The 18,343-nt window shown below is 39.3% G+C and overlaps 1 protein-coding gene across 2 annotated transcripts in view; it reads right to left on the bottom strand.

Moving 5' to 3' along the window:
- Nucleotides 1-18,343, bottom strand: part of CNTNAP2 (contactin associated protein like 2) — a 1,044,217-nt gene that overhangs the window by 114,269 nt on the left and 911,605 nt on the right. For both annotated transcript variants that reach the window (XM_027675789.1, XM_027675790.1), the window contains one exon: nt 642-812. In XM_027675789.1, coding sequence (XP_027531590.1) covers nt 642-812 — 171 coding nt within the window. The remainder of the gene's footprint in view (nt 1-641; nt 813-18,343) is intronic.

Below are 18,343 nucleotides of genomic sequence, written 5' to 3' on the forward strand. Positions count from 1 at the left end.
ATTTCACTAAGCAGAATTCAGGTACAGCTGAGGATTTCGGCACCTTTCCCTGGAAAGTTTGCCCCTGGGCCATTAAAAGTGGTTTAAATAATAAAATTAACTCACCTCTTGATATCATATACTCTCTTTCTCAGATCAGCAATTTTGTTAACAGATAATGGTGATAAAGATTTATTTTTATGAGATTTTTTTATGGCTTTTAAATATCATATGCAAGTTTACAGCTCTTTGGCTCCTTGCAGTGATGATTAGGATGGTCTCTCTTTTTTCTTTCTTTTCCCTGTTTCTGAAGCAACCATGAAATAAAATAGAAAAGCATACAGAGCTGAAAAAAATAAGCTCTTAAGAAATAATTCTGCCATGCAATTTTGGAAACTCTTTTCAGGTCAGTGTCATTTTTATAATTGATGTTACCAGTTCTATGCTTTGTATTTTTCCCCTAAATAAACAATCCAAATATACTTCAAGTGCTCTTCCCACATAAGGCAACCTGAAAATACGTCAAGCAGCTTGATTTGAAAGTTTTTTCAGAATGTAGTTAGCGTACACATTTTACTGAATGATACACATTTCTTGAAACCTACTATCTGACATAAACCCTGTTCAGGTGCCAAGAATAGTGATGAGAAGCATATACTTACATTTCAGCTCCAGTTTGATGAAGTCAGTGTTACCCAGATTCTCAAGAAAAACCCCATCTGAGGCTGATGTTTTGAAATAGAAGGAGATGTCTGCACTGGTTTCCCCTTGGAAGGTGGAGAAGTGGAGGTAAGACGATGAAGTAATGAAAGAAGCTGCATTCCAGTAATTCCCTGCATGGGATAGACAGGAAAGACACGTTTCAGTGCTCCCTTGAAGATGTCTGAAAAGTTGAAGCTTTTAATGTCAATATATGCTACAGTGTTGTCTACACCGAAAAAAACCCCTTCAAGCGCGTTGATTCTACTACCTCCTTTTTGTTTTTCTGGGTGCGGTGTGTCAGATTTCAGAAGGCAGAGCATGTTTATCGTAACTTTATTTTCAAGCTCCTAATTTATTATATCCACTCATACTCAAATATGTTGTTACTACATGTTTAGTATAGTAAAACTGAATTCATGGGAGATCAGACAGATGGACAAAACACTAATTTGGTGTCTGCCTCACCCCAGGCACGTTTTGGTTTCATGCATTTCTTCATGTGTGACTTATCTATCTTCAAATTTATTCTACACAGCTACACAGCTACACCTCCTTCCTCTGAAAACATAGCCATGTCTATTAGAAGTCTATTAATATACATCAAAATAAAAATCCAAGAAATGAAGCTAAGCAATACAAACACAATTAGCATGTGTTCCTAATTGTCCCCTGGTACATTTCCATTGTAGAAATATAATAATTAATAATATCCAAGACCTATTACTGTACTTTAGCTAGCCTGATAGTCAAATTCTGTGCAAGGTAGCATTACCACGCAAACACAAAAAATTCATAAGATATAAGAGAAGACTCTCTTAAAATTCATAAGAGAAGGCTTCAGAGTGACCAAATTGTTGCCTTCCAGTACCTGAAGGGAGCCTACAAGAAATATGGAGAGAAACTATTTACAGGAGCATCTAGTGATGTGACAACGGGGGTTTCAAACTGAAAGAGGGTTTATATGACATATTAGGAAGAAATTCTTTACTGTAAGGGTGGTGAGGCACTGGAACAGGTTGCCCAGAGAAGTTGTGGATTCCCCATCCCTGGAAGTGTTTAAGGCCAAGTTGGACGTTGCTCTAAGCAACCTGTTCTAGTGAAGTGTCCCTGTCCATGGCAGAAATGTTGGAACTAAATGATCTTTAAGGTCTCTTTCTACCCAGGCCATTCTATGATGATTCCATGATGATGATATAAGTGATATGGTAAGCCAATGAGAGACTAAAACAGCTAGTTCTAGTTTAATCAGAATGCTTATGTATCCAGATTCAGAAATTTATTAGAATATCCTCATTATGTAGCCACAACTGAGCCTTTAGTATGCCAGCTAATAAACACAATAATAAACTACTTTCCATTCCAGTCAAAATTCCCAGAGATTGGTTTTCCATTATTTGATTATTGAAGTACCTGATAATACTATTATTTATCTGGTTGGCACTGGATGAATATGAATGAGGATGCTGAACCTCAGCACTGCTTATATATAACACCACTGGCCCACAGCCATATCAGAAGTATTATTATTTGTGTAATTCAGCAATATTTATTCAAATTTAAATTGAACATCTGAATTAACAGAAAGCTTTATTTTTAAATACATGCAAACAACTACCTTCCATAGTACTATCCCATCTCTTCCATTTAATTCTGCCTCTCTCAAGGATGCAGAGGGAAAAGAAGCAGCTTTCTGTTTACTGCAGTGCATCACAGGAGTAAAGTTGTAACTGAGACTTTGTGTGTATGTGTATAAATGTGCATGTGAGCAGTGAAATAGACATTCGTAAGATAGCTTTGTGAATTAACCAGTTGAGCTGGGTCAGCTAGCTTCAACATGTATCACCAGTTACCCTATTTACACAAACTAGTAATTTCAAGATTGAATATTATTAATTATTTCTATAGAAATATTAATAATCTTCATATCACAGGCATGCTTGGGCAAGAAATATCTGCTAATTAATTGCAAAGTCTTTCTCTGAAAACATACCTAGTGATAAAGCAGCATAGATAAAAAAGGTCTAGAATTTTATTTTCATTCATAGTCTCAAGTCTCTTTCTATCTCTCACTTTTCAAAGTGCTTCCTCAATATTAGGGTTGCTTATGGTCTAGGTTCATGAGTACTTTGTCAATAATCTCTTAGTACAGGGTCCAGATGGACTTAGTATATGTGCTTTTCCACTTGCAGATGTACCTGGACATCCATGTTTTTCCCCCTGGGAGCTACAGATATGCTAGATGCTGGCAAACTCTCAAAACAGGTTTCATTCCACTTGCTGAGTAAACTCACATGAAATAAGTGGGATTTTGACAAAAAGTCAGGAATATATTAATACAATCCTTGTTAAGCAGCTAATTTAGTTGCCCTGAATAATCTTGTAGAAATGCTTGCATGTCTTTATAACTTAAATAAGTATTTTAGATCCCTAGGTTTACATTCTCTGAATATTACCAAACTTATAAGCCTAAACCACAAAGAACACTCGACAAGCAAAATTGCTGTGAGAGCTACAAAATTCAAGTACTACTAGAGACAAATCTCTCTTCCATGAGAAAGGCTCCCTAGCTGCCTCACTACAGCAAAGGAGACCAGGCTGATTGTGCAGCTGTGTCACTGTCCAGCCAAAAAGCATGACTGCAATGGATTCTGCTCTCAGGCTTTCTCCCCTTGCCAGGGATGCCAGTTAAAGATGAGCCTTCTGCAAGCATGACCCAGCCTTCAGTCACTGCATTCCATGTTCTCACCATACTTGCATCTCCTGTGAGCCTTACACACATGAAGAGCCACAAGTTAGACAGATATCTTAATCAATTCCATGATGCATTGACAATGGCTGTTTTGAAAGGAGCATATTTTTGTCATGTTTTATTTTGTCATGTTGTGGTGCAATGAAATCCTAGTCCCTTAACTGGAGCTTCCACTACAATACAGTATATTATTATAATTAATATTGCAATAAAGTAAATAAGAATAGGAACTGGTGTCCTGGTTAGAACGGCTAGGACCAATTCATCCCTGGATGGGTGTAACCCAAAACTGTGTATTCTATAGCCTCCATGCCATTTCCCAAAAACTGCTGTCAGTAGAGGCCTGCAAGGTGGGAAGATGTTCCAGTACCCTTTTATGGAATTCCCCGCTCTGATATCCTTATATGGAATTCCCCGCTCTGATAAGAGGGACTGAGCATCCACATGCCCTTTTATGGAATTCCCTACTCTGAGGGAGGGACTGAGCACTCCCGCCTGAACTGGAGAGTATATAACTGGGAGTTTCAGAGCCTTGGGGCTCTCTCTCGTGGGACCCAGAGGAAGACAGCAGACCACCGCTGCTCCCAACCAGGCTGAGACCACCACCCTCAACTGGACTGCAATCACCACTTCTGACCAGACTGCAGCAGCTCTCCCACCAGCAGGTTTTATCCCCTCTCCCTTTGCTTTGGACTCGGGGGGGGTGGGCCAAGGTACACCACTTTTGTTCATACCCCAGGGTGCTGGGTTTGTACATTTGGGTTTTGTGGGTTAAAACCAATTGTCTGTCTGTATACTTGTACTTATTGCATTATTTTAATAAATTGTTATTCTGACTTATAAATGTCTCTTTTGAATTGAGTTCATTTTGCCTTGCTGGTTAACTTTTAAACCAGCACAACTGGTATATGAAATAGCTATATATCTGGTAGCTTTTTTTTATATCTTTTTAATTATCTTGCAAACTTGAAAGCACTAAATGCAATTTAATATAGACTCAGTCTGCAATGCTGGGACACTCTGGGTTAAATCCTTAATTATGACAGCGCATAACTAAAGAGCAGGTTTGCCTTTAAAGGGAATTAATTTTCAGTTGTATGTGACCACTCCTTATTATAGTCAGACATTTCAGAGTCTTTAGGATTGGTATTGGTTGTGGATTTACCCAACAGGCCCCGGCCATATGGCTAAGATTTCAAACCTTTACCACAATATGCTTACAAGAAGGGCTACAACTACCAGCACACCTGCAGGGCCAGATAGGTAGGTGGGTTCGTATGGAAATGCGCGTCACCTTTTTACTGAAAATGAATCAATTTTTACTTAGTGCTGCTCCCAGCCTACTGAAGAGGTTCATCAGTAAAGATTTTACATTTCATTCAAAATGCTGTGATTTGGCTCTGCAGAAAGCCTTGGCTGCAGATGTTACTGGTGAGAGTATGAATACAAATAATGCAGACAGAATAGGAGAACCTGCAGCTTGAGAGAGATGCTTTCATGGGCTATTCATAAGAAATTCCTATAAAGATAAAATCATGTTTTCACACATAGGTATACATTTGTCTCAAAACACTTCCAGGGGAAAAAGATTTTTTATTCAGAGTACAAGAGAAATGTTTTGCTAAATATGCATAATGATCTTTATCATAAAATGATAATTTTGAAAAGAAAGGGGTTCCCTAAGGAAATCTTGTATAAAAATCCACTTCACACACATTATTATTGTTTCTTGGAAGGAACTTTTGTCAGTCACTGTGCCTCAAAATTTCTTCAGTACATTGTCACAATTCTTTCCTCAAATGGTTTGAATGTATCAATCCTACAAGCATTTTTCTTCCACTTTAGGCTGAGCAAGCTGTAGATGGAGAAAATTGGGACAGGAACTTAAACCACAGGTTAGAGTTACGGCAGCAGGAATATCAGACCAATAGAAGGTGGGAAAGAGAGTTTAGAAAGAACACCCTAAATGCTAAGTTTGTGATGTATAAAAATACCACAGAAGCTAAGGAGGATTTTTATTGTATTATCTGAAATATGACATTATAATTTTACTTTTTTCTTTGTAACCTCAACCATAATTCTGTAATCAAGACCATAGCTCTGTTGCGTATCTCTTTTGTTTTAAGCTTGCCTAATGTTTAAATTTGATTTAAACCAATTAAACATGTACAGAGCATGCTGCTGTCATGGAAGCACAAATACAAATAAATCAAGGCACCAGACAAGCCTTTTCAGTTTTTTGCAGCTCAAGGTAAATGTCGAGATCCTCAAAAACTGTCTGTGTTTCTCGCAAAACTGCACGTTTCTTGGTGATGGTATTAAGTCTCAGGGCATGCAGAGGCAGGAAAGGGAATGGCTGACCACAGCCCCAGAGGAAACTGTCATGGATATTTGCCTGGATCCAAGCAGGAATCAGAGCCATAGTTATGACAGAGATGCTTCAATGGACCACATAACACTATGATTCTGTTTTCAACTTGTGTCAGGGTTGCTCACAGCTCTGCTTGTCTGCTGTGGAAATTAAAATCCAACTCCTTAAGCTCCTGCAAAACAGTCTTACTGCTTTCGCATTAGTTTTGCTACTCCTGAGTTACAGTGTTTTAGTGTGTGGCAGCTATGTCACTTGAAAACACAGAGTCACTGGTCTTATAGCAATCAGCCTTTCAGCTTCTTCCTTGCAATATTTTTGTTCAGAGCTCCCTTGCTGGATCCCATCAATATCTTCTTTCTTAGCATGATTGAAATTCTTGCTGTAACACCATCAATTTCACTTTTACATTTAAATCCCATTGAAATGGATAATGGCAATACCAGAACTGTAAAAGACATCAGTGCTTTTAGCCCTGCTAGGCAATCGCACTGGAGAACGAATGCTGCAATGTCAGGCAGCTCTTATGTATTACAATAGTCCAAAACCCTCCAGGGCCCTCATCTGCAGCAAAACAGATTTTCTATCGAAACCATTATGTGAATAAAATGTAAGAATAGTCTTCTATTTCAGAGAAGATGGATGTGTGAATGGAAAACCGTTCTGTGCCACAAGGTAATGGATTGAGATTATCCATACAATTATGCTGAACAAATCAAGTTGGTGGGTTTTTTCCTTTCTTCTGTTTCCATTCTGGGAAAGGAATCTACACATGCACACTCAGAGCAATTTAGATATCAGGACAACAACAATCACACCTTTGACTCAACTGTTCAGATCCACTTCAGTGTGGAACTGACCATAATGAAAACCAAATTTGCTGTCAAACTTTTTTATCTGAAAAGTCAAAGAAAACTGGTAGTATTTCTTGCACTGAGTTGTACTTTATTGTGAAAGATGTAACTGTGACCTCAAAGGAGGGCAGGCACTTTTCTGCCATCAGTGCTAATCTTAGTAGAGATGAGATCACAGCTTCAGACTGAACAGGAGGAGTGTGTGTGTTGGGGGGAGAGGAAAGCGAAGATGGCAGGTTGTCAGCATTCTGTCCTTTGCCAATAAGGCTACAATGCTGGTGGCTTCTTCGTGACTGGACAATCTGCTTGGTGGCATTTTTCATTGTGCTAACATGCTTTTAAACCTTTGTTCTGCTCTGGTCTGCATCTCCATGACACATTTACTATATGTTTTATTGTACTATATTTACTATATTTAATGTATATATGTTTTACTATATATGGTAAACTTTGCATATCTTCTTTGATTTCTTTGGTGCCTTTGAAATCAGTTTTGACCAGCTCCAGTCTTGAATTTATTTGACTGTTGGTGAGTAGTTTATAGCCCTGGAGTCCCCTGTATCAGTCAGTGCACAGTCTTGTGTCATCCCATGCCTGTACCTCTCTGCCCCAAATCCCATGTTTCCAATTTTCAGGACTGCAGAATATGTACTGGTTGTGTATTTCTCTGCACTGCACCATTATTATTGTTACTGGTCCTGCACTTGGGTCGCAACAACCCCATGCATTGCTACAGGCTTGGGAAGAGCAGCTGGAAAGCTGCTCAGCAAAAACGGACTTGGGGGTGTTGGTTGACAGCTGGCTCAGTGTAATCCAACAGTGTGCCCAGGTGGCCAAGAAGGCCAATGGCATCCAGGCCTGTATGAGGAATATTGTGGCCAGCAGGACTAGGGCAGTGATTCTGCCCCTGTACTTGGCACTGGTGAGGCTGCCCCTCAAGTACTGTGTCCAGTTCTGTGTCACTGGCTTCAAAGAGGACACTGAGGTGCAGGAAAATCTCCAAAGATGGGCAATGAAGATGGGAAGAGTCTAGAAAATATGTTTTATCAACAGCAGCTGCAGGAGCCAGGGTTGTTTAGCCTGGAGAAAAGGAGGCTTATCTGAAAGGAGGTTGTATCAATTATCTGAAAGGAGGTTGTAGTGAAGTAGGGGTCAGTCTCTTCTGCCATGTCTCAAGTGAAAGAATGAGAGGAAATGGCATTAAATTGTGCCAGGGGAGATTTAAGGTCACAAAAAAAAAAAAAAGTAAAATTCACTGAAAGAGTGGTTAGGCGTTAGAATGAGTTGGTCTCAGGAAATGTTCAAGAGCTGCCTGGATGTCACACTTGGGGATATGATTTAGGGGTATTTATGGTGGTGCTGCGCTAACAGTTAGACTAGATGGTCTTGAAGGCCTCTTCTAACCTTGATGATTCTGTGATTCTGTTAGTCATCAATATCTCATTCTGCACAAAGTAACTACTTTTTACTAGTATCTATATAAAATGGAGTTATACCATAAGAAGATAAGAAAAGGTAAAATAAATTAGGCATAGAACTCCTGTCATTAGAAAAAAAATGGTGTTTTGGCTAAATGAAGTTTGAGGCAGGGGTCAAAATAGTGCAAACCTGTCAAGCCCGTGGCCTTGCATCCTCAGTATAATACCCACAGACTGTATCTAGAAATGACAATATTTTATTTCTTGGGCTACAGGTGAACAATTTTTCAGCATCACAGCAGAATATAATTTGAAAAGAAGCATGTAAATTGCTACTTAATTTAAAATTAAGATGGTAGTGTCCTGATTTACTCAATCCTAACCTGAATCAAGAAAAATAAACTAAAAGTAATTGCTACACAAGATGTTGGCTTAATAGCAGAAAAGTCTTTTGACAACACACAGGGAAAATAATCCCCAAGTCAACAGATGGAGAGTGTGTTAACGCTGTATAACAGCAAACTGACTTACCCCCTTTCAGGCTAAATAAAAATATAGGTTAGATTTCAATTTTCAAGATAAAACTAGCTGTGCAGCTTTCAACAAAGTAACAAATGGCTGGAAGTCCAGAACAAAACCTGCTGAGAATTTCAACACATATAAAGATGAGCTCAGAGTTAGCAAAACAGAAAAGTTAGCTCTGCAGTGGTTACTCTCACACTAAAGACAATTCAGATTTTAAAGGATAAAATCTAGGCTGTAATTTATTTTTTTTTTACATTGACCTTTTTTTACATTTACTTTTTTTTTTTAATTTGCTTTGGCCATCTAGTCCAACACTTCAGGGCTAACCAAAAGTTAAAGCATGGCTTTAATGGAATTGTCCTTAAATACTCTCTTAAACATTGAGAGGAACAGGGCAATGGCCACCTCTCCAGGAAGCCTGTTCCAGGGTTTGACTACCTTCCCAGTAAAGAAATGTTTTCCCATGTCAAGTTCAAACCTTCCCTGATGGATGCAGCTTTTAGCCATTGTGTCCTGGCACTGGGTACCAGGGAGAAGAACTCAGGACCTCCCTCTTTCTCACCTTAGGAAGCTGCAGGGAGCAGTGAGGTCGCCCTCTAGCCTCCTTCACTCCAAACTAGACAAACTCAGAGTCCTCAGCCCTTCCACAGAGGGCATGCCTGCCAGCCCTGAATCCGAAAAAATCGGGTATAAAAAACTGCTCAGAGAACTTTGATCTTTTGAGCAGCAAAGGTATTTATTAGCAGCACTAGGAGCAAGCCAGCTATTGCTGGAAAAACTTGCTCAAAGGCTTCACACAAAATCAGCAGTTTTATACGATTTTTCAGGTGTGATTAAATGCATATTCAAGTGATTACAGCATCTATTCATACATATTGATAACAGGAGGAGTATAGGTGGAGCTCAGGCGGAGCTTGGGGCGGCGCTTCTCTCTATCCCCAATTCTAGGGGGAGATCCCATCTTCATCCCATGGGAAGGGGGCTTATTCTCATCTTTCTCAGTCTGACCTTTCTTCCTTTCCATTGTTCTTGACCTGCTTGCTCAAGCTTGGAGAAAGCCCTGGCTCCTGGCCTATTTCTCCTATTCAAATGTCTACTTTAGCTTACTGTGTCCTAATTTATTGCCTCTAGGCCCATTACATGTACCTTTAGCACTCTGTTAAGCTTTGGTCCAGTTAGCAGAACAGAACAGATTGTTTTGAATGTAAGTAACTTGTTAGCAGGCCCAAGTTTCTTAGTTAACTCTTTGGGCCTACCCTCCTGTTTCAGCCCCTTCATCAGCTGTGGTACCCTCCTCAGGACACATTCAAAGACCTTCAAATCCTTCCTAAACAGCAGAACCCAGAATTGTACGCAGTATTCAAGGTAAGACTGTGCTAATGCTGAATAGAGCAGGACAGTCACCTCTTTGGACCATCTGTCTTGCTGTGCTTGATATACCCCAGGATGTGATTTGCCCTCTTGGCTGCCAGGACACGCACACTGCTGACTACTGTTGAGCCTCCTGTCAACCAGCACCCCCCAAACCACTCTCTGCAGGGCTGCTTTCCAGCCACTCCTCCCCCACTTTAGACTTGTATTGCTCCATGCTAGGTACAGAATCTGGCATTTTGATTTGTTAAATTTCATCCCATTAATCATAGGCTAATGTTCCATTCTCTCTAGATTCTTCTGCAAAGCCTTGTCTCTCAAGAGAGTCAACAGCATCTCCCAGTTTAGTTTAATCAACAAACTTGCTGATGGTGCTGCATCCGGATTGTTGGTAAATATATAACACCTTCAATTTCCATATTACACCTAACTCAAAGTAATTCCTTGAGGTTTCTCTTCTGGAAGTTCATTGCAGGCATCTTCTCTGAAAGCGAGATCCTGAAAAAGGTTCTGTCTACTCATTTGGCTGGTGACCTTCCACAGATGCCCTTGCCTCCCCCATTTGTGAGAAGGTTGTTTACCTTCACTTACAGACTTTTGCCAGCTCTTTTTTACTGCAAATGCCAAAAATTCTGCATGCCTGCCACTGCTGAGACAGCTATTGATATCATTACAGAACCTTTCCTCTTTTCACATGGGTCCAAGGTCTAAAGCCCCGAACTCCCTCATGCATAACAAGATACCAAAGAGAAAGTAAATGTATTTAAAGAATTACAAATGCAGGCTAGCCTTAAATTACTTATTTAGAAGTTAAAGAGTCTTAGCCCTATTATCTCAAATCAACTTGAGTACTATGGTCAGTAATGAAGGACATAGAACAACTTATATCAAAATTTCAGCAAGATGGATAGCAGTTTATCTGCCATTATAAATTGTCTGTTTTCATAAAGATTCTCGAGTGACATACCACTTACAAGACACAGATCAATGGATATAAACACAGATGCTATTTTTTTTTTACTCTGCCAGTCACTATATTTGCTGAGTGAAGGAAAAGTGCAATCACATTTATCATTGAAATGTTGGAGTCAATGAAAGAGATTCAGTGATGCAGAAAGGTTTCCAGCACCTGCTGTGTTACCTGCAATCATCTTTGGAAGGTCGTTTTTCAAAAATCTTGCCTCCTGGTCACAACGCCTAATCACGATACATACCCTGTCACTGCTGGCATCATTACTTTCATCCATCTAAAGAATGAAAGGTCCTGATCTGGCATGGTTTACAACCTGGAGCTGTGTAATGTGCTGATGGAGCTTTAATGATGCATGTAAACTGGTGTCCTTTCAAGGGAATTTTTTTTAAACAATAAGTGACCCACAAACATCAGCTTGATTGCCACTGTGCCACAGTCAACGTAGTATGTAGGAATCCTGCCATGATGGTAAACATTAATACCTGATGCTGTCCACAAACCATGTTACTATGAGAATCTGATTCTCTATTGCCTTGTAGATATTGGTGGGTGTTTATAGCTCTACAAAGGAATTGTAATAGCTTACCATTTCCATCTGGTAATACTGCATGAGTACTGTATGCTCAGCACGTGTCTGTGCAGCATGAGACAAAGACACAAGGACAATAACATAGAAACCAGTAAACTTAACAATTCAGTTTCTCTGTGGTGAACTGCAGGAAATGGTAGTTCTCTGCTCTCCAGATCCTTGGCTAGGTATATGGACAAGTTCAGTAGAGTCATAGAGCCATTGCCCTGGCCCAACACCATGTGGACAACATGATCCAGTAACCGTTTCTTCTTCTGCCATTCCCATTTGCTATTCCTGGTATGACGTTTTACAAGACACGTGTGCTGGGTAATCTCCACACAGCTCTACCCCTCTACATTTTTTCATTTTCTCTGATTAGGGTGACATTTCTGTTCCTATTTGCGGCTTTAAAGTCACTGGTGTTTGGCCACAGATCTGACCTCAGTGTCCTGGCTCTTTGATCACCTGATTTGTGTTCTCCTAGAGCAGCTCCACTTTCACAGTGGAAAATATTCTTCAGAATAAAAATGTAAGATGCAATTTAGTCTTGATGTAGTACAATAACTATTCTTCATGCCATTGATTCCAGAATTACCTGTTATTCACAGAGATAATGAAATTATTTTGCTTGATCTTCTATTACTGGATTTCAGAGCCTTCTGAACTAAATCTGAGAATATTTAACTCAAAAGATATGACTAGGTCCTTTGATGAATCATAGTCCTCTGAGCTTTGATGAAACTTATGGCTAAAACAATTTGCTTGAAGTATTAACTTAATTCAACAGGTGCATTAACACAAAGTTATGCTGTTCTACTGCTTATTTGTAGAAATATACTTCCAATGATTCCTTTTTTCATGTCCCAATCCCAGTTCCACAGAAATTAATAAATACTTCACATATACACCAAACCTAGAGTTGTGTAAAACTATCTTCATTCTTATCGTGCCACTCCAGTTTTATGTCACTGTAACATTTTTTGGCATGTAGTTTTTATGGATGGTTGCTATTTATACTCAATTAAGAGCATTTGAAAGGAATTTGAATTATAGAGATGGACATCCTGTTCTGAATTCAAACAGCTAAGAGCTTAACACCTCTGTGGCCTCCTGTGAGACACTGGATCTGTAATAGTTGGGTTGGAACCAACTCAGGGTGTGTGTGGGGGGGTGTGTGTGTGTGTGGAGGGGGAATGGAAGTGAGGTGGCATTGTATCCCCCATGGCAGGCCCCTGGAGCCCACTTGGGAAAGCCATGGAGCAGCTGCCAGTCAAAAGCAGCTTGAGAAAACTATAACATCCCACACATCCTGGAGCCCCAACCCAGCCTCAGATTGGCAGGGGCAGTGAGAACACTGCCTCTCACCCTGGCCTGGAACTCCAGAGCGGCTGGTGGGTCAGAGCCTCACCTGTGGGCGTTGGCCATAGGGATCAGAGCAGATAAAGCCAAGGGCATACATTTGCCATGTGTCACAGCCCTGCCATCTGGACATGTGAGAACTTCCACAAGGTTCCAATGGTAGCTATATAATCTGTCTCTCCCTCTTTCTCCTTCTCTCTCCTTGCTCCCTCCTCTTTCTTTGCTCCTTTCTTGATGTTTTGGGTAGCTTAAGGCAGGTGGGATTGGATCTTGCTAAGTTGTGAGGGTGGTTGTGTGCTAGGTCAGTAATTTAGTGGAAGGTTTTGTTTTGATTGTTTGCTACCCTTTTGAAATTTTGCCAAGTTCTCTTATTTTCTCCCTAAATTATCAGTAAAAGTACGTCTTGGAAACAAGTATGTGGCTTATTTTCTTGGTGTTATCTCGAGGTATAAAAGAACCCTGTATATTTTTAAAAGTAAAACTGCAGTCTGAACTTGCAGCTCCGAGGAGGTGTGTTACACCTCCCAGTCCTAGACTGCTCTAGGGTCTGAGAAAAACTAGTGGAGTTTATGTTACAGTACTGTTCCACCCCAGAAACTGATGCTTTGGCTAGAATATCTGCTTTATTATGTGCTGTGGCCCTGGGAATGCTCCTTGATATGCCTATGTTGATCTAGCCTTTTCCCCTTCAGACTTCGCAAAAAGGTATTTGAAAAGTAATTTTACAGTTCATTTCTATATCATCTATGCCAGAGAAACTTCTCACATGGCTGCACTTGAGTCTTTATTTCATTCCCTGCCTGTTCCTAATCTTTAAAATAACTCATTAAGACTATCACTATGCCCAAGTATCTTAGTGCAATCTTACTATCTCAGCAGTGTTCTAAATCCAAGAATGCAAAGAAAGTACTTACAAAATTTCAATTTAAAAATAACAGTTTCCCATATTAAGTGGTCCTCTAGAGAGTTGTGCCTGGCTATACTCCCTTTATCCACCTTTTTTAGTGCGACTGTTATATTGTTATCAGAGAGTACAGTTACATGGGCAAAGGTGGGTTCCCTGTGGAAAGGTGAGTTTACTGTAGAACTGCAGCTTTCACTCTTTGAACAGTCATTGGTGATGCAAATGACTATATGTAATGTAATAGCAAATCTAAACCAGAACCCTAACAAAATTTTGTTAGACTAAATAGGTCATCGTATGAGAGAGAAGAGATCTACTGGACTTGTGTTACAGCTTAGTGGTAACAGCACTGAGACCAAGAATATTAAATGTGTGTATATGTTAAAATGTCCTTATGAATTTAATGAGTATTAAACCAATCAAAGTTCACGGATATATGAAAAAGACTTATACATATCATAGCACACCCAATAGAAAATTGTTAGCTTTAGAATTAAAAAAAAAATCCAACACCAATAAAATGTGCTAAAGGTTTAACTTCCCTGGAGACCCCTTCCAACCTCAGCTATTCTGTGAAAGTATGAACAATGGTTCTACTTTGAATAAAAATGACAAGGAAATAAACTTCATTCAAAAATTGAAATGAAATTATTATTTTGGAGGTGAAATGATTTGTGAAAGCAAACCACTTCTCTGTATCTACAGGAGATCTGATTCTGACCTCTTGCATATCACATCATGTAGGTGCAGTTCTACTGTTCATGGCATTACACTCTATACAAATCTGAGAGCATTAACTCATTGTTTACTTCACAAATCTTTTCCACCTCAGCCAAAAGAATATGCAATGAAAGAGAAAACAGTGTGAAAAAGATGTCTCAAAGAGAACCAAAGTTCTTTCTTTCTCTGCCTTTCCCTCCCTCCCTTCTTCCTTTTATAGGCTTTCCTATGCTAAATGTCTCTCTACTAGGTAGTCATCCAGAAATTTGGACTTGTAAAGAATGTTTCAGTTGGGATATAGTGACAAAAGATCTCAGATAAAAACTACCTTAATACATTTTACAAAGCATTGCACTGAGTTGGAAAACCATGCACATCTAAAACTAGATTTCCAGAACACAAAAGGAATCCCTTGCAACGAAGATTTTTATCTGAAATGGAAGGATGATTTGGGGTAAAGGCACTGTGCCAGAATTTAGTTATTCTAAATTCAATTTCTTGGTTCTGACATTCTTATCATACATGACCCTGGCCAAGCTGTTTATGGCTTATGGCTCCAGAGTCCAAGATCTCTGAGGTGAAGAAAATACTTCTCTCTTTTCCTTTATGAGGTCTGTTTTGAATCTTGATCTTACAGGACTGTCAACATTTGCAGCAAACTGTGGTTATAATCTTAGGCTGCAAGAGGCAGCTTCTTTTCTTAAAACACAGTACTGAACTAGGCTGGAATTTCCACACGTTACTGTGATACGAGTGTTGACAATAATTTTCCGTAAATTTACTTCTTACCCTTCACATTATCCAAATGCATTGGTTTGTATGAAGTCAATAAGTAAGTGCCAAAACATTTTGAAAATGGAGAACACAATTCTTAACACTGATCTGCCTGCTCAAATAGCAACATATCTATGTGGCAACATCATTTATGGATAAAAATATATACATGCATAAATAATAGATCTAGGAACACCTAAAAAGTAAAGATGACAAATATTTTACTATTTGTTAAGAAGCAAATATTTCATGCAACTCTGCATGACTGTAATTATCTCATGATGATCAAGATACCCATCATGTTGCATTACTTATGACATTTCTTTCCAATCTAAATATAAATGAATGAAATAAATTTCTTTGATCATTGACGATTGCTGGTGATTTTTACTCAGATTTGCTTGAACTTTGAAAGCACTTTATCACTTGTGCTATCATGCAGCCCAGAGCAGAGTGCTCCATAGGACTCCATTTATAAGAAAAAGAAATAAATATCTGACACGGCAGATCTAAACTTTTAGAGGGGAACATCACAGTCATGCTTCCTATCACAGCTACTAGATCAGGCATTTGGTGTTGAGAAAGAGTTCAGGCTATACTAAAGAATAGGAGCTATGGTCTGTATTTGGTCTAAATAAGAAACTATTCACAACCTGTGAAGAGGCTGGGCTGTTTGACATCAGAGGTGTTTTTTTCTTTGATCTACAAAGTGTTTCTTCTTCTGCAAGAGGGAAGAGCTGTACTCTGACACTTGATTTTACAGTTTTCTTTGTCAGAAAATGGTAGGCTTTTTGCACAAAAATCTTGGGTTGCATAAGGGCACAAATGGACTAAAATCTACTTATATTGATCAACTGAGATGTCAAATATACATTTAAAAGGCAGTCTTGGAGGAAAAATATGCCTGCACAGAAACTGATGTGAATGAGGATCTGATTTAGGGAAACTGCCTAATTCCATAGGAATTTGTTGCTGCATAAAAACCTCTGTTCTTGAAGAAAATTCCTCCAAGGACAAAAATGAATACAGCATCTGTCTAAGGAAACATTGACATGAGTCAAGAAATGCCTTGGAACAAACCCAGAGCTAACCTTGGAGATGGAAGCATTCAAGCTGTGCAGCTGCACCCAGGTTACCAAAGCATGTAATACCCCTCCAGTCACTGAGATAGAGGACTGTGAGTTGAGAGCAGAAGCTGGCCAGCAGAGTCTTCCCACAGCCGGCACTAAGACACGTTCTCTGCATTGTTCTGTATTCTTGTCATTTAGCTGTACCAGCTTGACTAGAGTTTGTTCGGGTATGTGGTGCTGCACTGCACCTTGTAAACTTAACATATGCCTATACTAATTACCTCGACTGCAGCTTGACCCTCTAAGTGGGGCTGCTCTGGCTTAGATTCAGCCTTCATGTTAGTCACTATAATGACAACTAATCTTCGTCCTCCCTTTTCAGGCTATAAATAGGCAGACTGTTACCAGCATTGCATGTTTCCTGTGTAGTCATTGCTAACAGACAGAACAGCTGGGAAACTGGGCTCCTGACAGCGAATCTTTGCGATATCAAGTCTGTGCATGGTGGGTCACCTTAGCCATCTTACACTGTTTGCTTAAGAACACAATGAACAGAGCATTTGGCTTCAACTATCACTGGCTCTGATTTGTGGATATTTAACCAGGTCTGCTGCTGTACTGTGTTTATAGCCATTTGTTTCTGAATTTGCTTAGTATTCTTTGGGAGCTTGAAATACAAATAAATGCAGGTCAAAATAGAAAATTTGATGAGGAGGAACCAAATGGAACTCTATTTTTGCAATGAAGAAAAAACTGGCATCTGTGTTTATTATATTGTCTCAGTGTAAGTGAATAGTTTTCATACACATTATTATGTACCCAAGTCAATATTTGTCAGCAATCCAGGGTCTTCTTCTTTTTCTCTAGAAACTTACTCTCATATCTTTTCAGTGACAATCCTCTCAAAGGCAAAAAGTGGAGCATCATGTAAACAAAACCATTCTCCCCCCACATCCCCTCTTCTTCTCCCTCTCTCCTTCCTTTTCAATCTCCCTCTCAAAAAAAACACTCCAAACAAGCAAACCAGGAAGAATAAAGAATACCAGTTAATGACAGACTCAAATTTGATTTTTCTGGGAATGTGAATGAAAGCCATCAAAGGGTTAGCAAAAAATCACCTCAGAGCTTGGTCACTGCTGAGCTTACCTTGTCATTTCTGATTTCATTACTGAGTTTCTAGCAGAACAGTTGAACCTGCAAAATGTCCTTTCTCTCCCATTTGCTGAGCACAGTAAGCCAGATGCTGCAAGTGCTGAGGCAATGGGGGCTGGGGAATAGTGTGGCAGCAAAGTGGATTACTCCAGCTGCATCTAAAAATTTATGAATTCTGCAGAAAGAGAGCAACAGGACCTGCTTCAGAATAGGGCTGATTGGCTTTTCTGAAAAAAAAGGTCATGGCTAAGTGAAATGCTCAAATGCTCATACAAAGGAAAGAAACATAGTCTTCATATGAGTAGCCTAAGGACAATTCTGTCCATAAATATTTATTGAGAAAAGGACACAAACAGCAGGGATTCAAAGCTTATTTTGCAGATTAAACCTGTCCTGTCAGAGGTTGGGGTTTTTTTGGTTTGTTTTTGTTTTTGTTTTTTTTGTTCTGTTCCCCCCCCATCTAATGAGTAATTATGCAATTTCTTTGGGTTATACTTATGGTAGCACTGGTTATATATTTACTGAGAAAAATCAGTCCTATTTTACAAGTGCAAATCTGCACTATTTCCTTTGAGAGACACCATGATGCTAAGGTAAGTTCTTCTGTTTCAAAGGCAGTTGATAATGATTGCCCCATTAGAGGACAGAGGAACTTAAAAGCATCATAACAAGGTTTAGCACTATATACAGTTTCACTGACTCTGCAACAGTATTAGCAGCCTCTTCCTCCAGGGAAAGAAAAGCTACAGTTTAGCAAATCAGTAATTTTTTTCTATTCTATTCTATTCTATTCTATTCTATTCTATTCTATTCTATTCTATTCTATTCTATTCTATTCTATTCTATTCTATTCT

Source organism: Neopelma chrysocephalum, unplaced genomic scaffold (assembly GCF_003984885.1).
Source record: "Neopelma chrysocephalum unplaced genomic scaffold, ASM398488v2 Primary Assembly neopelma1_26, whole genome shotgun sequence".
Classification (NCBI taxonomy): domain Eukaryota; kingdom Metazoa; phylum Chordata; class Aves; order Passeriformes; family Pipridae; genus Neopelma; species Neopelma chrysocephalum.